The sequence below is a fragment of the Puma concolor genome, chromosome B3 (assembly GCF_028749965.1).
Source record: "Puma concolor isolate L17-30 chromosome B3, mPumCon1.1.hap2, whole genome shotgun sequence".
NCBI classification, from domain to species: Eukaryota; Metazoa; Chordata; class Mammalia; order Carnivora; family Felidae; genus Puma; species Puma concolor.
Genome location: NC_141672.1, coordinates 26,338,404 through 26,360,155, shown reverse-complemented (window position 1 = coordinate 26,360,155; position 21,752 = coordinate 26,338,404). Strand labels below are relative to the sequence as shown.

Genomic DNA, 21,752 nt, shown 5'->3' with positions numbered 1-21,752 from the left:
AGGCATTGCAAATAACAACTGGAATAGAGCACAGAAACTATGTTTAAAACTACTCTGGGCCTATTTTGCAATATTTACAGATATTAAGTCACTACCTGGTACATTTCAAACTAATATGATGTTATACATCAATTATATCTCAATAAAGATTATTTAGGTTAAAAAAACCTGCTCTGGGCATGAAATGAAGGAAGTAAACAGTAGTCGGCCAACTGTGACAGGTTGGAGAGGAGTACAGTCAGCAATGTGCAATCACCCAGTTTGGTTCCAGACTAAGAACAATGGCAAATATCCCAAACTGTGAGAGAAATATAAAATAATCTCGGTTTATACATGATCTATATACTGCAGCACTGACCCACCCCTTTCCTGCCCATCCCATCCCTTTCCCCAAGGAGATGTTGGGGAAACAGCTGGATACTGATTAAAAGCAAAAGAAGCTTTCCACTAAGGCACCAATACCAACCCCACCAGAATGTTCTTTGAGGGTCAGACTTTGGCCTGTACCACTCAGTTTAGCTTACAGTGCTGAAAGCAGGATTCCTCGCCTGCATTCTAAGGAAGGGAAGGACTGGTATAATACGGGAAGTGGTCATTAGAAACTGGGTTGAGCCAGAAGAAGCAAATTGCAAATTATGCTAAAATTAAATTTACCTTCAATCTCTTCCTCCTCTTCTTCATCTTCATCCTCATCCTCACTGGAATCACTGACCTGCACAGTTATGTCAGTGCTGGTTACAGGGGTCCAGTCAAAATAAACTCCAAAGCCAATGTCATAGTCATCAGTCGCAAACTCCCAGCAAACACGCTTCCCCTCTGGATGGGTAGGTACCCGGATGGTCACCACCTCACCCCGCTTCACCACCAGACGGCTGTTCTTCTCTTTGCCCAGCTTGCTTTTGAATTCCTTCATCTTGGTAAAGGTCCAGATGCACGGAGGAGCCATCAGAGGTGGGGACACTAAAAGGACAAGCAGCTTACTACTGAGAAACCAAGAGAAAATACAGCCAAATCTGGCATTTTGCTTAGGCAAGGTGTCATAGTCAAAGACATTCTTTCTACTTCCTGGCTTCTTTGACTGCCTTTCACAAGTCACCTTCTTAGTTTCCTTCCATCTGTCTGCCTGTCTTTATTTAACCACCCATGGGGAACAAAGAAACTACCTTCCATACCCCCAAAGGTCTCACCTTTCCTGTGATCCCCCAGGAGATCTGCAGATTCCAAATCAGCTGAAAGGATATCTATAGCTCCTGTGTGCTCAGACTGGATCATAACGATGTCCCCGGACCTTTGTGGAACTTGGTACTTGGCCATCTGCACAATGGAAATCTGATTAGAGCACTTACTAGCATGGCAGATTCCAATTAGCCTCCTTCCCAAGGGGGCTGCCCACCCCTGACCTATTGCCTCTACTTTCCATCAGCTCAAAGCCTGATGTGCTATGTTCCCTCCTCCCTTTTGCAGCTCTCCCACTCCAGACCCTTTATAAAATCCTTGCCCGTGAATTTCCTCCAAGCTTGCTACTGACTTCTGCACCAATAGTGTTTCTGTGCCACACCGTGACCTGCACAGCACCTCCCTGTGGCCCCTCTCATGACAGCGCTTGCATCCGGGGTTTAGCCCGGCTCTGACTCTGCCACACAGCCTCCCGCTAAAATCCCCACTCCCAGGCTACCTCCAGATCCCTGTCAATCAAGTCACCAAAGCACTGCAGAGAGAGCCTGTGGTTTATATTTTCTGTCCCTGGCTTATCCACGGCACATCCGGATGTCCCATGCCACTGGCTGTCACATCCACTAACAGTGTTCTGTAAATAATTGTCATTTCACCTGTTTTAATGTATTTAAACAGTCCATTTGCTGCCAGATATCTAACCTCCACGGAAGAGTACAAGCATCCCTTGAAATTCGAAGCCCTCGCTAACCCATGGCAGGAGGCTGCAGTCTCTCTCTAGCGGGTTTCACATGAAACCACTCAGATCAGTGCTCCCATTTCTTGTTTTTATGCCATAACTTCTTGATCCTTCTCCAAGCAGTCAGCAGGCAACTCAAGAAATGTACACCCACTGGCCACACGGGACAGCATACCAGTGAGATGGCTATCCAGTTAAGAAACCAGGATTATATTTGCAAGAAAGAAATTTTGAATTCATCCCAGACTATATTCTCATAATATCTCTTTCTGAAGATATTACCTCTATTGCCAAATGAGGTGAATCAGACTTTGGCTAACCTGCTTACATGAGTCTTTCCTTTTCCACAAGGCTAAACAAAGGATTTAGTTTGCAACATATTAGCAGCACAGCATTAGTAAAGTCACCAACAGATCTTGGCTTCAGTTCCCTCATCTGTAAAATGGGAACATCATGGTACCTGTCTCATAGGTTTGTTTTCAGAAGCAAATGAAGTATTGTGGATAAAAATGCTTCGTAAAGCAAATGTAATGATAATGTTTGGCATTGTCTTTATTGACCATAATACCATTAGTTATTATAATATATGTGTTAGTAATAATACAAACAACTCCTTCCTCCATGGCAGGGAGATTACTGCTATCTACACCACTTCTATGGAACCTTGACCATAAATCCTGAGTAGATCTACCACAAAAAAACTGAAGCTAAAACACGATCCCATGGTTGAAGGCTCTTCACATCCAGAGGATGTCAGACGCCACATGAGCATCCATTCTAACACTTCATTTCTTGAGTAGCTGCTAGTTCAGTGATGGGCCCTGAGGGTGACACACATGACCATTCTCCAAATAAATAAAACTGAGACGCCCCAATGCTTTCTAGGTCCAACCCATCCACACACATCTAGACTCTGGTGCCACACACCGCTCCTCCCGAAGAGACTGGGACATTGCCCTCCCTACCTTGTTGAGGACCTGGGCCTGGTCTGCAGGCAGCGATTCCTGCTCCACCAAGGCCTGCGCCTCCAAGGCACCAGCTGTCTTTCGCAGATCTTCGGTGGCATCCTCACTCGCTCGAGATACCGTCTGTGGCCTCTCAGAAGAAGACAGCATGTCAATTCAAGGACTCTTTCAAAGGGCACAGTAGTCTTGGAGAAACTTAGAAATAAAACAACCTTCAAGGGACATCTCCCAACCTCTGCTTTCCTCTGGCATTTGGGTCCACTGTCAGTTTAGCTGACCACTGCCCCGGGCTGACTTGGCCCACAATAAAGCGGTGACAGCGTGTGACGGCCCAGGACTGATGAAGCCAGGCCCCAGGTTCTGAGAACCATGGCAAACACGCAGGTCAGTCGTCTGAATTTTGTTCTCTGGGACCCACACCATCTGCTCCACACAGGATTTCAACAAAAGTCAGAATCCCAGTTCTGTTCTACACATAAAACTTCTGTTAGAAGCAAACAGAGGAGGCCTCGCCAGGGCCAGAAATCAATCACCAAAACACAGGGGGCGCAAACTGATTAGCAAGGCAATCCCTCTCCAGTCAGGCTTGGGAGCAGTCTTTCAGCCTTTCCACCTCACACCATCCTCCAGATCACACTGGCTAATAAAAGAAGGTCATCTGGGGCGCCTGGGTGGCGCAGTCGGTTAAGCGTCCGACTTCAACCAGGTCACGATCTCGCGGTCCTTGAGTTCGAGGCCCGCGTCAGGCCCTGGGCTGATGGATCAGAGCCTGGAGCCTGTTTCCGATTCTGTGTCTCCCTCTCTCTCTGCCCCTCCCCCGTTCATGCTCTGTCTCTCTCTGTCCCAAAAATAAATAAACGTTGAAAAAAAAAAAAAAATTAAAAAAAAAAAAAAAAAAAAAGAAGGTCATCATTTTCTTTCCCTTTTTAAGCACGTTAATCTATTATCCCAATGACTTAAGGCCTGACAATTTGAATACTTTTAAAGAAGCAGAGGAATAATTTCGGCTCTCTTCCCTTTCCCCTGGCTTCTGGAAAGACCACAAAGTGAGCTAGGTGCCAGGGCAATGGCACAATACCCCAGGTCTCTTGGAAATCTGTTGTCAACAAAAGGTGGCATGGGATTCTTTAGAGCAGCAGTCATCAGAGTTCAGTGCGAGGACCGCTGGGGCTCTTCAGACTTTTTTTATAATAATTCTAAAACGTGATTGCCTTTTTTGATTTCCATCTTCTCAAGAGAATACATTAGAGTTTTCCAGTATAGGACACGAGATGTTGCAACAGAATGTACGCAGAAGCAGATCTAAGAATCCAACTGTCTTTGTGAAGCCAGACATGAAAAAGAGTTACAACATCTCTCTTCTCACTAAATTATTTCTGCTTTGGAAAACAGTTGTTTTCCATTAAAAACATATTATTTATGTTTACGTGCAATGAGTTCATTATTTTCATTTTTAAATCAGTAACTATTTTTTAATTTTTCAGTTTTAATTTCTAATATAGTAAACATTGATAGAGATAAACCACAGGAAAAATTCTTTGGGATTCTCAATAACTTTGAATTGTGTAAAGGTTTGAGAACCACTGCTTTCAAGCATCATTTCCCCACTGAGAAAATGACTGGAAAACAGTACCAGAGACAATATGGGGAAACAGGACTTATTTGGTGTTCATTAGTTTCTTTCTCTCTTCTTTTTTAAATTATAAACAAGAAAAAGCACTCCTAGTTTACAAATTACCTCTTTTCAGATAAAATAGAGCCATCTTTTGGAGTATACAAGTCACCCCAACCTACCTCAGGACAAACAAGAGGTAGTCACTATAAAAACCAAAGGTATGGGATACTGTTGATTTTTATGGTTTTGCTTGGGTAATCCTGTGTAAAATGTAAATTAGTCTAGGCTGCAAGCCTATTTTTTCTCTTAAGCCCAGAAATTGCAGTCTGCTTTTGTTTCTTGACACTCTTTATCCCTATCTGTGTCTTCCATTAGTTAAGTGAGCCTGATGGCAGGGATGGGCCCTGTTCCCGGCATGCATGGCATCTACTGCCAGGCCCATCACATGGAACCCTCATCTCCTAAAATGACCTCATGTCGTCGTGCCCAGTCCGTTGCAGTCACAATGGCCTCTTGAATCTCTGAGGGTCCTCAAACACCTCAAGCATTCGAGGGTTTTGCACCCACTGTCACCTCAGCCTAGAATATCCTGCTGCCAGTTACCTGAGGGCTTCCTTCAGGCTTCTGCTCAGCTATCACTTCTAGGGAGGCTCCCCAGATAGCCGCATGTTGAATGGTTCACCCTGCCCTAGCCCCATCAGTCCTTCTAGCCTTACCCTGTTCACCTGTCTTCACTGCACTCACTACTGCCTGACATATTATGTCTTGTATCTTGTTGACTGCAAGGTGTATATTTGTTTTCAGATTTTAACACAAATGAAATGCAGGATGTCCTAAAAACTGGTGGTGTCTTACAACTGCCCGGGGCCTGGACTGACACAGTCTTTGCCCAGGAGATTTGCCTTTGCTTCTGCCAGTATTCAGGAGGGCTTCCAACTGAGACAACTTGAATAAGTTCTGTGTGAGGGTTTTGTTCAAACTCCAATGGCACGGTGAATTTAGACCACAAACTGGTGACTACAGACTCATGGTTCATATTCTCAGGGGAGATCTTTTTCTCCTCCCCTTACACAGAGCCAAGATGGAAACATTCAACTTTCCTTGCGGTCCTTCTCTGTGTGGAGGGATCTTTTTTCTTGTTTACCTTTTCACTGAAGGTTCACGCTTTTGGTGTCCTAGCTCTATGAAGGATGGGAGCGGGTGGGGGTGGGAGGGAGTGTCTATTACTAGACTCTCTGCCTGGGACATTTTTCCCCTTCTTGGTAGTTCATTAAATAACAGTACATCTTACAGGTGATGGCAACTTAGAGTCTATGAAATAGTATGTATGCTTGCTTTCTGTCTGCCCTTCCCACTAGAATATAAACGCCACGAGACCAGGGACTTGGACTGTTGTATCTCCATTGCCTAGAACACTGCCAGGTAAGTAGCAGGCTCTCAACAAATATCTGTTGAATGAATAAATAGTAGACGGTCCCAAAATATTTGTTGAATAAATAAATGAATATATTAATTTTTGTTTAGGAGCAAAAGAGAAATACTGGCATGTGAGAATACAAGTTAATCTGACCATTAGCCTGACCTTACTGTACAAGGCATCTAAAATTAAGTCTCCTCTTTGCCTTTGTGTATGCTACTTTGTATAAATATTGTTCTGCTTATTAAAAAAGTTTTAGGGGTGCCTAGACGGCTCAGTCAGTTGAGCATCCAACCTTTGATTTTGGCTCAGGTCATGATTTCATGGTTCATGAGTCTGAGCCCCACATCAGGCTCCACACTGATGGTGTGGAGCCTGCTTGGGATTCTCTCTCTCCTTCTCTCTCTTCCCCTCCCACGCTCTCTCTCAAAATAAATTTTAAAAATCTTTTAAAAATAAATAAACTATTTTAGAGAATAGTTCTTTTTAAATTTTTTAATGTTTATTTATTTTTGAGAGAGACAGAGAAACAGAGCGCAAGTGGGGGAGGGGCACAGACAGAGGGAGACCCAGAATCCAAAGCAGGCTCCAGGCTCCAAGATGTCAGCACAGAGCCCAAAGCGGGGCTCGAACCCACAAATGGCTAGATCATGACCTGAACCAAAGTTAGCCGCTTAACCAACTGAGGTACCCAGGCACACCAACAAATAAACTATTTTAAACAGGACATGCAACAGCCACATGAGTTTAATGTTCACATTAGCATTTCATGCTCTGAAGAATCAATGAAGGGTATTTGGGGAAAGATAAATTGCAAATCACTTGATGCCAATGATAAATCACATAAAGGAAAAACTCCCACTGTAAGCCTTCTGGTTTGTGCTGACCCAGAGCAGGGAGGCCATCCCAAGGGAGGGGACAGCCTGACCAGCCTGCCAGCCTCACTGGCAAGAGAGAGTTGGGCCCTTCCATTTCTAATATACACAAAACATAAACACTGCACTTCAAGCGTCATTTGGACTGGACTTCTTTCTTCACACACTAGATTTTAGAAACAGAGCTTTAAAATTCAATCTCCTTTTTTCTAAGAATGTTGTAGATTCTTCACTCAAAACTTTATTCTTAGGAGGAAACATCAGTCCGTGTCAAAAGCCAGCCCCCAAACATCCCTCAGATCAACATCCAGAAAAAGGCTGGTGGCAGCAAGAAGGAAAAGGCGCTCCCTCCTGGGATTTGAGGAGAACAGGAATTGTCTCAAATCAACACAGCCTTGGGGAGGCTTGGTCTTCTAAAGGGACTGTTCTATAAATAACCTAGTAGCTCTAAGCATAGAACTCAAAACCCTTCTAATGCTACTTACCAGAACGAGCTTTAGAGAATAAACCTAGAGCTGTGTGAACTTGGGCAAATTTTTAAATTCACCGTTTGTTTTCCTCATTGGAAAAGAAACACCTGTTTCAGTAGGGCTGTTAGGAGGATTAAACGGTAGAATGCATTTTCGCACCTAGTATAGTGCTGAGCAAATAGAAACATTCTGTAAAAGGGGCGTCTGGGTGGCTCAATGGGTTGAGCAGCTGTCTGACTCTTGATTTCAGCTCAGGTCATGATCCCAGGGTTGTGGGATCAAGCCCTGCATCAGGCTCCACACTGAGCATGGAGCTTGCTTAAAATTCTCTCCCTCTGCCTCTCTCTCCTGCCTGCACTCTCTCTCTAAACTAAAGATTAAAAAAAACTTTTTTAAGAAACATTCTGTAAAAAGTAACTATTTTATTATCATTATTATGGAGAATATTCAATGAAGCATGGCTATTATATTATTATCACTAACTATATTACCATAATTATTATATTAAACATTATTATCTCCCATCATCTGAATTCTGGGGGAAAAAGCTTTATTTCATATGCAAAAGTAAGAAGGAAGAAATTCTACTCAAGAAATAACAAACTGGGGCACCTGGCTGACTTAGTTGGTGGAGCATGCAACTCTTGATCTCAGGGTTGTGAGTTCTAGCCCCACAATGGGCATAGAGTTTACTTAAAAATAAAATAAAATAATGTTTTTAAAAAAGGAAGTAACAGTAGCACCTGGGTGGCTCAGTCGGTTAAGCCTCCAACTTCGGCTCACATCATGAACTCAATTCATGAGTTCAAGCCCCACATCAGGCTCTCTATTGTGGGTGCAGAGCCCGCTTCGGATCCTCTATCCCCCTCTCTCTCTGCCCCTTCCCCACTCACATTCTCTCAAACTCTATCTCTCCCAAAAATAAACATTTAAAAAAAGATTTTAAAAAAAGGAATAACAGATTGTTTAAATATCTTGACATTCCTCCCTACGCCCAGCCATCAACTTTGTGTGGGGCATTGAGACCACACTGGTTCTACTCAACAGTACTGTGCCATGAGCAGATCAGTTGGGCTATAATATCCATTTGCTCAGGGTTCTCCAAAATACAGTTTTTCATTAATTATTCCATTAATTTTTTGGGTTTCCACTTATTCTAGAGCTCAGTACAACTGTTTCCTTTCTGCTATATACTCTGATATTAATGACAGTAGATAGATGAAACGGATGGAGCAGGAAATTAAGAACAATCTGAGGGGCACCTGGGTGGCTCAGTCAGTAAAGAGTCCAACTTTGGCTCAGGTCACGATCTCACAGTTTGTAAGTTTGAGCCTCGTGTCGGGCTCTGTGCTGACAGCTCAGAGCCTGGAGCCTGCTTCGGATTCTATGTCTCCCTCTCTCTCTGCCCCTCCCCCACTCACATTCTGTCTCTCTCTCTCAAAAATAAATATTTTAAAAAATTTTTAAAAAAAGAATAACAATATTGAAGGTTCTCACACTGGTTTAATCTAAAAATTACATTAGACAAAAACCCCTCCAAAAGTGTGTGTGTGTGTGTGTGTGTGTGTGTGTGTGTGTGTGGCTGTGTATCTTATGGGTAAAAACCAAACACACATTGTCTTGAAAGTCTACCTGGGATCCATGTCTAATGTTTTAACATTTCAACCTGGGCTTCAAGAGAAGATAAAAAAGACTACACTTTTTGTTACAATTTCGTTCTCTGGGAGTGAAGAAAATTTCATAATCTGAAAAAGATCTGACACTGCCCCTAAACACACTTAAGGGCTAATTAGTCACCAAACCATCCATACTCTTCACTCCAACTTGCTGTCCCCCTCAAAGTTGCCATCCACATCTCATTAATCCCTTATCTCAGGAGATAAACCTCTAGGAGCCAAGCAGTTGCTGTCCCTACCTGTAGGGTGAGGAATGGGACTCTGGATCAGAGGCAGAAGCCACTAGAGAGGTCACCTTGGTGTTTTCTAGATCTTCATTCTCTAGAAAATCATGGAAAGAAATATTCAATATTTGAGAAGAGGCACAATCATAATTATCTTGTACCTTTAAAAAAATCTGGCAGTTTCAACCAACCTTCTCTTTACAAAAATATCCTGGGCATCAATTTCTGAGAGGCCCAGTGCATAAATTATTCAAGTCCTCACATCCAAGTATTCTCAGACCATCATAACCCATTCATGAAAGAATAAAACCCTTTCCAAAACAAGTCCCCACAAAATTCATTCTAATTTAAGAATCACACTTCTCAGAAAGCATATGGTTAAATTAGGTAAAATACAGAAGGCAGAGTGAGATTTAGGATGAAATGAACTGGAATCAGAGCCAAAGGATGGAGGGTCATCTCCACATTCGGTAGGCTCCCACCACATATCAGAGGGAAAGGATTTTTATAATTTCTTTCACTTACTCACTCACTCACCAATGACTTACTGGAGAACTGTTAGGTAACCTCAAGGAGCATACAGGTGAAATGCATAATGAAGGCCATGTCCCCCAGGTCACAAGCCTAGGACTGGTATCATTGCCATTTTACAAGTAAGAACACTAGGGTACAGACAGATTCAAATGTGGGCAGTCATGCTCCTAACCTTTAGGTGCTACTAAGTCTTATGGTTTATTCATCTAGACTTTCCTTGAGCACTCAGAAAATGGTTCAGCATATTTAGATAATCCCTGGTTTAACCTCCTTTAGTTAAGACTGAAAGAAACTGAAACCCAAAGTCCACTTCTCAGTACAAAATACAACTTAATGAAGTAAATGTCAAAAACTGCAAATTTCAGAGTTTGGTAACAACATAAAAGTGCAAATGATGGACAAATCCTTCTGATACAACTTAAATCCAACCTCATTTTTTTGTATGTGAAAAGATCTATTTTTCTTTCTGTCAACTCACACTCTCATAGATAGAAAGACTTTAGAGCTTATGCCACCCAATTTTCTTCTTGGGACGTAACAGAAAATACATACATTAGTCTCTGCCCCCGGTTCCTGGCACAGAACTCCAAAAATCCTGATGATTTCCTAAGTGAAAAGAGCAGTAGGAGCATGTTTTGTTCTAATACTTGGTCTTTGATTCTAGTTCCTGACACAGAGTTCATAAATCCCTTGGCATTTACTAGGTGTTAGTAGTGTCTTATGTTCTAATGAGGTGACTCTGGGTGGACGCCTGGATGGGGGCTGCTCACCAGAGAGACCAAGCCATAGATCAGAGGCTTGGAATTGTGACCCCAGCCCCATTCTCCAGCGAGGGGAGAGGGGCTAGCAATGAAGTTAATGGTTGATCATACTGACGTGATACAACCTCCACAAAAACCCCCAAAGTACAGGGTTTGGAGAGCTTCTAGGTTGGCGAACACATCCATATCTTGGAAGGGTGACGTACCCCAACTCCCAGGGGACAGAAGCTCCTGCACTCAGGATCCTCCTGGACCTCACCCTCTGTATCTCTTCACCTGACTATTCATCTGTATCCTTTCTCATATCCTTTAATCAACTGGTAAATGTAAGTATCTCCCTGAGTTCTCTGAGCTGCTCTAGCAAATCATCAAATCCAAGGAGGGGGAGGTTATGGGAACCTCCAATTTATAGCCAAGTCAGCAGGCAATTGTGGGTAACCTGAGACCTACTACTTGAGACTGGCATCTAAAGTTGGCTGAGGAACAGTTTAATGGGACCAAGCCCTTAATCTGTGGGACGTAACACTATATATCCAGGTAGAGTGTCATAATTCAGTTAAATTGTAGGACACCTAGATGGTGTCACAGAATTGTTTGGTGTGAGGGAAAAACACCCACCTCTGGTGTCAGAAGTGCAGTGAGAGGCAGTCAGTGTGAGAGTAAAGTAGAAACTCAGAAGGACTAAGCTTTCTTTAAACCTCCCAACAAAGGAACTGAGTCTCAGACAATTGTCACATGTTTCCCAGTTCTGTGAAGAGGCCCTTTTCACAGAGACAATGAGAATACAAAGTTCTCCCCTATGTTGACCTAAGTAAAATCTGTTTCCTACTAAGCCCTGCCCTTCTATCCTTCCTCGCAATATCCTTTCAAATATTTACAGCCTGCTATCATCTTTCCTGCAAATTCCTCCTCAGGCTGACCATTTCCAGTTCTTTGAATCATCCCTCAAACAACCTCTGACCACACTGGCCTTGTTCTGTTGTTCCTCTTTGTTCCATTTAAAGTAAGGGACTTGGGGCACCTGGGTGGCTCAGTCGGTTGAGGATCTGACTTCAGCTCAGGTCATGATCTTGCAGTTCGTGAGTTCGAGCTCCGTGTCGGGCTCTGTGCTGACAGCTGGGAGCCTGGAGTCTGCTTCAGATTCTGTGTGTGTGTGTGTGTGTGTGTGTGTGTGTGTGTGTGTGTGTGTGTGTCTGCCCCTTCCCCGCTCGCACTCTGTCTCTCTCTCTCAAAAATAAACATTAAAAAAAATTTTTAAACTCCTACAACTCAATAGGAACAATCCAAATAACAATCCACTAACAATCCAATAACCCAATTTAAAAATGGGCTAAAGACTGAAATACACATTTCTCCAAAAAAGACATCTAGATGCCCAACAAGTATATGAAAAGATGCTCAGCATCACTAATCATCAGGAAATGCAAATCAAAACCACAAAAAATGAAGTATCACCTTACCCTGTTAGGATAGCTATTATTAAAAAACAAAAACAAAAACAAAAACACAGCAAGATAAGCATTGGAGAGGATGTGTAGAAATTGGAACCCTTGAATCTACATGAGAATGTAAAATGGTGAAGTCACTATGGACAACAGTAGTATAAAGATTCCTCAAAAAATTAAAAATAGAATTACCATATCATCTACCAATCCCATTTCTAGGTATTCATCCAAAAAAATTTAAATCAGGATCTCGAAGAGATTAGAACTCCAATGTTTCAGTGTGACACTAGTCACAATAGCCAAAATGTGGTAACAACTTAACTGTTCATTGACAGATGAATGGGTAAAGAAAATGTGGCAGGGGTGCCTGGCTGGCTCAGCCAGTAGAGCACACGACTCTTAATCTCGGGGTCATGAGTTCAAGCCCCACATTGGGCATGGAGCCTCCTTAAAAATGTGGCAGTTTAAAAAAATGTGGTATACACACACACAATGGAATATTATAATATTCTTTAAAGAGAAGGAAATTCTGCAACATGTGATTACATGGATGAACCTTAAGAACATTATGCTAAGTAAGCCAGTCACAGAAGGATACATATTGCACAATTCCACTTATATGAGGTATCTAAAATAGCCAAACTCACAAAACCAGAGAGTAGAATGATGTTTGTCAGGGCATGGGAGGAGAGGGAAATGGGGAGTTGCTAGTCAATGGGTATAAAGTCTTAAGTATATAAGATGAATAAGTTCCAGAGATCTGCTGTACAATATTGTGCCAATAATTAACAATACTGTATTGTACACAAAAAAATTTTAAGGAAATATTTAGAAGCACTTCACAGAAATAAAAAGAATAAACATTAGTAAAATAAACAAAGGAAACACCATGACAGTTCGGTGTGTACAGCAAGTTCAGCGTGTCCCGCCAATTTAACTCATTATTTAATGAATTCCTAACAAGTGGCTGGCCCCACACCAGATACTCGAGATGATGCACTAAAGCAGACACAGTTCTGGCCCTCATGAAGCGTTTGGTCTAGCAGGGCAGACTGTGAAGGGCCCTCATCCCACAGATGATCAAGAATTTTAAGCTTAAATTTAAGCTAGGAAATGACATGATCAAATTTATATTTTTTGGTAGAATTCTATAGCAGCTGTTGGTAAGATGGATTTTGCCAGATCAGATGGGAGGCCTTTCCCCAGTTCACGAGAGATAATGAGGACCTAATAGTGATAGCTGAGAAAGAGTAGAGACGACTCTCTTAGAAAATCATTAGGTGGTCAAGTTTGTTTTCAGGATGCCCATGCTGGTGATGCTGATTTTCTTTATATATATATATATGCATGCTCTTGGCTTCAGAGTAGATTCCCATAATTCATCACTTACATAAAACACCCATTGCTCATCCAGCAAATTCCCTCCTCAATGCCCATCACCCATTTTCCCCGCCCCCACCCCACCTTTCACTATATGTTCACAAACCATCTGTGACATATTCTAGAACTTTGCTGAGAAGGTGCATCAAGTTTAATGGTCTACATTAAACCATGGTCTACTGGTCTAAACAATGGTCTACTGGATTCTAATCTGTTCTTCCCTTTGGATAACTGATATATAGGTTCATTTCTAGTCCCTGACATTCCTCAAAGATAGCACACAATTACATTTGCAGATTCTTTCGGGACCCCAGATGTGGTAGTCATCTGTCAATCTTTTGGCTTTCAAATATCCAACTTTCTCCTGGAGGGGATGGACTTTGTAAACAGTGAACAATGGAAGTCAGAATGGAAGATTCTTCTTTTTCCAGCCCCCAGGAAATTAGGGAACAGGCACATGACCTAAAATATTCCCACCAAGAATTTGAACTAGGAGTGGCACAAAAGAGAATTCATCTAGTGGCAGCCAGAGAGCCCTAACCAAATTGTTCTTGCTGCTTAGCCTCTGGATTGGCCTACTCCTCAGTTTTCCAACAATATGATGGGCCTCCTGTATCCTTGCAATAAGCCACTTTCTGCTTAAAGCAGCCAAAATTAGTTTGTACTGCTTGTAACCAAGAACTCTGACCAAAATACCTAGATAGTATTTGCGTAGGTCCAGAAATCTGAACTTAAAGTAGACAGACATCCTATCTTCATTCTGATTATCTTTATTATTACAGCCAAGACTTAGTGATCTTTACTATATGCCAATTACTTTCTAAGCATTTTGCAGGCAGCATTTTTTTGAATTCTCACTTAATCTCACTGAAGTTGATACTAACATTACTTCCTTTTTATCACTCAAGAAATTGAGGCTCAACAAAATCAAGTTAACTTGCCCAAGATGACCAGCAAATAGGAATAGAAGTGACAGGAGTTCAGGCAGTACACGTCCAAAGCTAGCATTCTTAATAACTAGATTATACACTGACACCTCTTCAAATCTTTATTGTGAAATAAAACATAGAGAAAAGTACACAAAAATGTGCAGCTCAATAAATTATTATAAAGGAAACATGCAAACTACTACCTAGGCAAGAAACAGATCAATCCTAGCACTCCTGAAGCCCCACTCATGATCCTCCCAAACATCACCTGCTCCCTTCTTCCATAACCATTGTCCTAACTTACAGAATCATTTCCCTGCTTTTCTTTACAGCCAGACCACCTAAATATGTATTCCTAGTGTTACTTCATTCTGCCTGAATGTAAAGGGGAATAATTTCCATGTAAAGGGAAACAATGCAGAATATTTTAAAACAAGCCTCTTTCACTCAACGTTATGTCTGAAGGACTTAACTATGGGGGCACCTGAGTGGCTCATTCGGTTAAGTGTCCGACTCTTGGTTTGGCTCAGGTCATGATCTCATGATTTGTAAGTTGGAGCCCCACATCAGGCTCTATGCTGCCCACAAGAGCCTGCTTGGGATTCTCACTCTCTCTCTCTCTCTCTCTCTCTCCTCTTCTCTTTCTGCCCCTCCCCTGCTCATGCTCCCACTCTCTCTCTCTCTCTCTCAAAGTAAATAAACTTAAAAAAAAAAAGAGGGGCACCTGAGTCGGTTAAGCAGCCAACTTCAGCTTGGAATGATCTCATGGTTCGTGGATTCGAGCCCTGCATTGGGTTCTGTGCTGACAGCTCAGAGCCTAGAGCCTACTTTGGATGCTCTCTGTCTGCCCCTCCCCTGTTCCTGTTCTGTCTCTCTCAAAAATAAGCATCAAAAACATAAGAAAAAAAAAGAGAAAGACTTAACTATGTTGTCGTGGGTAAGTTTGTTCATCTTCATTGCTATATAATATTCCATGAATATACCATAATTCATTAATATACCATTGATGAAATTTGGGTTCTATGTTTTGGGCCATTATGATTAATGCTAATATACCATTGATGAAGTCTGGGTTCTTTCTAAGTTTTTAGCTATTATGAATAATGCTGCTATGAATATTCTTGTTCATGTCTCTTGGTACACACGTGCATACATTTATTTTGTAATAAACCAGAAATGGAATGGTTGAGTAATAGAAATCTGAATAAACTTTTATAGACAATGCCAAACTATTTTCCAAAGGGGTTGTACCAAATATGTACTCGTGCTGGTATTGAAGAATATTCCCATTATTCTGTAGCCTCTGCAATACTTGGTCATAGTAATAGTTTTTATTTGGGCCATTCTGATTGGTGTATGCTCATTTAGTTTGCATATCACTGATGACTTATCATGTTTCTCGGCCATTTGGAAATCCTCTTTTATAAAATGCCTGTTCAAGTCTCTTCCCTATTTTACTGTTGGGTTGTTTTTTTTTTAACAAAACGATCCTTTATTGAAATATTTTCCTTTGTAGTTCTCAACTAGCTGAGCATTCCACTGTACCACTGTTGATGTCATCTATAATGCCATGAGGGTGACGGCCATCAACATCACAGCTCACAGTCTGGTGGTCCCTAGGATCTCTTTAATGGTTCCAGACAGTTCTCTAACTAAAAGATGGGTGCCTCCTCTGTCCAGCAATGACGACAATCTCATCAAAACTGATATTTCCATTGTGCTTAATATTCTTCTGTTTCTTTTTATATCTTGGCAGTTCCTTGAGGGCTTCAATAATGAGGGCAGACACAGAAAGTACCACCTCAATCTGGGCCTATCCATCTTGGTCATTTTCATTGTAATCCTCAGACCCTTCCAATCACTGGTTGCTTTGGCTACGTCATTATCAGCCTTTTTAGGAGAAAGATTTAGGAAGCCAATCTTGGGGCCAGGGAAGATGTAGCACCAACCTCCTCACTGGTGCACCTCAGGTACATGACTTTGATCTCGCTGGGGTCAAATTTAGGTGGCATGGTGGAAGCAGCTGGAGTCAGATGACCTTGGATTAAGGACAGCTACAGAAAATTACACCTTGGCCACCTCCAACCCAAAAGCTGAAAGCTGGATTGTCTTTTTATTTACTTATAAGAGTTCTAAATACAAACTTTTTGTTAATTACATGTGTTACAAATACCTGCTTCCACTCTGTGATACACCTTTTCACTCTTAATGGTATCCTTTGGTGAACCAAAGTTCTTCATTTTAATGTGTAGTCAAAATATATCACTCTTTTCCTTTATTAGCCCTTCATGTGTCCTGTTTGAGATGTCTTTCCCTATGCTGAGAACAATATATTCTTCTATATTATCTTTTAGGAGCATATTGTATCGCTTTTCACATGTTGGTGTGCAAAATCCAACTGGAGTTGATTTTTTGTGTGTGTGCTGTGTGAGGTAAGGATCAAGTTTCTTTTCTTTCCCTTCTTTCCTTTCTCTTAGGATATTCAATAGTCCCAGCAACATTTACCATTCTTTCCTCACTATTCTGCAGTACAATCTTGGTTGCAAATCAAAGATTTTGTTTCTAGGCTTTTATTCAATTCCTAGGACCTAGTAAACTATTTTGTAAAAGCTTTAAAATAAATCTTGATACCCTGATAGAGCAAATCTTTCCATCTTGTTCTTACTCAGAGTATTTTTATATACGCTATTTATGGCCTTTCATTCCTATATATACTTTTTAGAACTAGCTTGTCAAATTCCATGCAAAAAAACCCATCAAAACCCCACTGGGATTTTTACTGGGATTGTATTTTATTTATATATCAAGTTGGGGAGAACTGACATCTTTACAATATTGAGTCTTTCAATATAGGAATATGATACATCTTTCCATTTATTTATTATTTCATTTCTCTCAATAATTATGGGGTTTCAGCCACAGAAATGAGATGACAAAGGTGACATCATCATTTGGAAAGCATCACAATAAGACACACGTTGTGGCGCCACTGTGGCTCTAAGGCCTACCACCTTTGGAAGTCAATCTGCAGCAAATGTGTCTATCCTGCCAAGCGGAAGAGAAAGTATAACTGGAGTGCCAAGACTAAAAGACAAAATAATACTGGGCCAGCTGAACGAGGCACCTAAAAACTATGCTGCAGGTTCAGGCCAGGATTCTGTAAAGGAACAACACCTAAACCCAAGAGGGCAGCTAATGTGGCATCCAGTTCATCTCAAGGATTTCAACATTTAGTCACACAATAGGTGTTCTGGTTTCAAAAATAAAATAATAACAATGTACTATAATCTTCTGCACAAAGTCTTTGCACATATTTTGTGAGATTTATTTCCAGGTATTTGAACTTTCTTTAATCTATGGTAAATAGTACTTTTATATATTTTTAACTTCATTTGATAGGCATTTGATAGGCATACTTCATTTGATTGTGCTTCACTTTATTGCACTTTGCACATATTGCAATTTTTTAACTTTATTTTTGAGAGAGAGAGAAAGCATGAGTGGGAGAGGGGCAGAGAAGGAGGGAAAGAGAGAGAATCCCAAGTAGGTTCCACACTGTCAGTTCAGAGCCCAATGCGGGGTTTGAACCCAAAAACCGCGAGATCATGACCTGAGTGGAAGTCAGATACTTAACCGACTGGGCCACCCAGACGCCCCAGTTACTGCATTTTTGACAAACTGAAGGCTCATGGCAACCCTGTGCCAAGCAAGTTTATCAGCACCATTTTCCAACAGTATTTGCTCACTTCACGTCTGTGTCACATTTTGATAATTCTTGCAATATTTCAAACTTCTTCGTTACTATATTTGTTACAGTGATCCATGATCAGGGATTACACCTCTGTTGAAAGCTCAGATGATGGTTAGCATTTTTTAGCAATATTTTTTAAAATTTAAGGTATTACTTTTTTAAGACATGGCTGCGATTGCACATTTAATAGACTATAGTGTAAACATAACTTTTATATACACTGAGAAACAAAAAAAACTTCATTTCAGATGCTTTATTGCGATATTTGCTTTACTTCAGTGGTCTGGAACTGAAACTGCAATATCTCTGATGTATGTTTGTATATGTAAGTGCAAGGAAATTTTGCATACTGACTCTATACCCAGTAATCTAGCTAAACTTATTCTAATAATTTATGTGTAGATTCTTCTGGATTTTCCATGTACATAGCCATCATCTGCAAACAACAGATTTAACAGGGTTCCTTTCTAATCCTCATATATTTTTTTTTCTTGTCAAACTGTATTAGCTAGAATATCCAATAAAAGTGGTGAAAGTGGGTACCCTGTCTTATTCCCAATCTCAAGAGGAAAACTTTCAAATCTCACCATTAAGTTTGATGCTGCTTATAGGGTTTTTGTAGAGACATGCTTTATCCAATTAAGGAAGTTTTCTTTTAGTTTGCTAAGAGTTTTGAATCATAAGTGGAGGGTAAATTTCATCAAACACTTTTTTCTGCATTAAGCTGATCATTTTTATCCCCTAATATATTAAAATGATGATTTACACTTACTTTTAAAGAATGTTAAAATGACTTTGCATTCCTGAAAAAAACCCAACTGGGTCATATATATTGCTGGATTTAGTCTGCTAATATTTTGCTCATGACTTTTTGCATCTATATTAATGAGTGAGATGAAATTGTGATTTTCCTTTCATCTGGGATCATTTTTATTCTGCCTGAAGAATTCAATTGTTCCTTAAGTGTGTCTGCAGGGTGACAAATCCTGTATCTGATTATCTGAAAATATCTTTCTTTTACCTTCATTCCTTTTTTTTTTTTTTTTTTGATGAGTACTTTTTTTTTGAGAGAGAGAGAGGGTGCAAGTGAGTGAGGGGCAGAGAGAGAGAGAGAGAGAGAGAGAGAGAGAGAGAGAGAGAGAGAGGCAGGGCTTACCCAAAGTGGGGCTCAAGCTCACCCAACATGGGGTACAAGTTCACCAAGCATGGGACTCAAACGCATGAACTGTAAGATCATGACCTGAGCCAAAGTCAGATGCTTATCCAACTAAGCCACTCAGGCACCCTACCTTCATTCTCAAAGACTATTTTCCTGGGGATGCCGGGGTGTCTCAGTCAGTTAAGCATCTGACTCTTGATTTCAGCTCAAGTCATGATTCCAGAGTTGTGGGATCGAGCCCCAAATCAGGGTCTGCACTGAGTGTGGAACCTGCTTAAGATTCTCTCTCTCTCTCTCTCTCTCTCTCTCTCTCCCTCTGCCCCCTTTCCCCCACTCACACGCTCTCTCTAAAATTAAAAAAAAAAAAAAAGACTATTTTCCTGAAAAAAAAATCTATATTGGTATCTTCTTTCAATAATCTAGCTTCTACTGCCCTGTGCAGAAGTCAGCTGTCAGTCTAATTACTATTCTTTTGAAAGCAAACTGTAATTTTTCTCTGGCTACTTTTTTCTCTCTGCTTTGGTTTTATAGCAAGTTTAACTTAATGTATACCTACTGTAGATTTCATTGTACTTATCCTGCTTGGGATACACAGGACTTCTTAAATCTGTGCATTCTGTTAGCTTTGGAAAATTCAGAGCTATTATCTCATCAAACATTGCTTCTGTCCATTCTGGCTCTCCCCACCTTCTGGGACTCCAATTATACAAACGTTAGACCTTCTCACCATACCTTCTATGTCTTTTACCTCTTTACTGAATTTTCCATGGTTGCATTTTTACATATTTCCTTCTGGATATTTTCTTCTCTTTTTATGACCAAGTTCACTATTCTCTCTTCAGGTGTAGTAACTTTTTGCTAAACCTATCAATGGAGTTTTAAATTTTCATCTGTATGTTTCAATTATACAATTTCTATTTGGTTCTGTTTTTATAAAGTTCAGTTCTTTGCCAAATTTCTGAAACTTGTCTTTGATCTCAAACATAATAAATATAATTATGTTTCAGTCTGGTGCCCCTTGGGATCGATTTTTACTGTCTGTTGTTTCTTTTGATTTTTGTTCATGTTATCTCTTCTCAGGAATCTGGTCATTTATGATATGTGCCAGAAAACTGTTCTCACAAAATTGTTTGAAGAAATCATCTGAAGCCTAATCTAAATGAGCCTTCGGAGATGTGGCTTTGCTTCTTCCACATACCTGGAGGCATTAGCAGCCTGAGGGTACCTTAACCCAATTTCATGAACTTAGATTTTTCCGAAGGTGAGCTGTAATCCCTGCAACGGTGTACTTCTGATTTACCCCTACTTCCAGAACGTGGCCTTTCATAGTCCCAACCTAGAGAAAACGGGATTCACCAGGGTTCCCCCCACTTGGTCCTGAACATTAATGCTTGTTGCTTTAGTCCAGAGAAGCACATTCACAACCTTGACAAGCCTCCCCACTCAAGAATCCAGCACATGCCACCAGAGGAGAAAGGACCCCCAAAATGGACTCTCATCCTTGAACTTCTATCTTTATACTTCTGCCCTCACATTGATTACAGCCTAGTAATTCTTCATTATCTAGCTAGCTCCCCAGGATCTTCAAGCAAATATTTATATGTTGACAATTATTTTCTAATTGTCCCCAATGGGAGAACTGATCCGATTACCTAGTCTGCCATTACTCAAAACAGAAAGCAACATTGCCTCTTTACCTTTTTCAGTTTGAAAATACCTTACTGAATAAAATGGAAACCAAACAGAAATTTTAAAAGTCTGCCTTCTTTCTGTCACTGGCTAACAGTATCAGCTGATCTAAGCAGTGGTTCTATCCCCCTTTGATTTATCCTTGGGTGTAAATGAAATTACCACAAAAATAATGAAAGGCAGTAGTGGACAGAGTAACAAAAAATTAATCCCTAAGGAGACTTATAACCTGTATTTCATAAAAAATTCATCAGAGAGAAAAAGGCCCAGAAAGGGTCAATTCCTGATGAGCACAAAGGTAATAGAGATGTCTCTTACAATATAAGAACAGTGAAAAAATCTCATGACCCATCTGCGTGTATTTTTTCTGAATAGGTAATATAGCCACATTATTCAAAATTCAAAAAGCGTGAAAGTATACAGGGGAAATTTCCACTCATCTCAGTCCCCAACTCCCAAAGCAACCAATGTTATTAGGTTTTATACAGTCTCCCAGAGATACTATACACACATTAAGTGTGTGCATATATATTCTTTTTTATACAAATAATGAGGATATTAAACATACTTTGCTTTTTCCATTTATATCTCAGAGAGCTTTCCGTAACTATATATTCAAAGCTTTCTCATTTTCCTCTACAGCTGATTAATATTTCATTGGCTGGATATTCCATAATTTATTTAACCAGTTCCCTACTGATGGACATCAATGTCCTTTCTAACCTTTCGCCATTACAAACCATCCTATATATAATAACCTTATGTCTGTGTCATTAAACAGGCACAAGAAAAATCTAGAGGATAAATTCCTGGAAGGAATGGATAAATGAGGGCATATACTATAATTTTGATGGATATTGGCAAATTGCCCTCCACAGCATTTGTGTCAATTTACACTCCTAACAGCAACGCACAAAAGTATTTGTTCCTGCACAACAGTGAGACACCAA

The 21,752-nt window shown here is 40.6% G+C and overlaps 1 protein-coding gene and 1 pseudogene across 1 annotated transcript in view; one reads left to right on the top strand and one right to left on the bottom strand.

Annotated features, from left to right (window-relative positions):
* The window catches only part of TMED8 (transmembrane p24 trafficking protein family member 8), a 35,577-nt gene that overhangs the window by 7,837 nt on the left and 5,988 nt on the right, over positions 1–21,752 (bottom strand). Inside the window, exons 2-5 of the mRNA XM_025919031.2 lie at positions 9,170–9,251; positions 2,878–3,007; positions 1,188–1,314; positions 655–960 (exon numbers count right to left, since the gene is read on the bottom strand). Coding sequence (XP_025774816.1) covers positions 655–960; positions 1,188–1,314; positions 2,878–3,007; positions 9,170–9,251 — 645 coding nt within the window. The remainder of the gene's footprint in view (positions 1–654; positions 961–1,187; positions 1,315–2,877; positions 3,008–9,169; positions 9,252–21,752) is intronic.
* On the top strand, positions 17,028–17,494 carry LOC112855385 (large ribosomal subunit protein eL37-like; annotated as a pseudogene).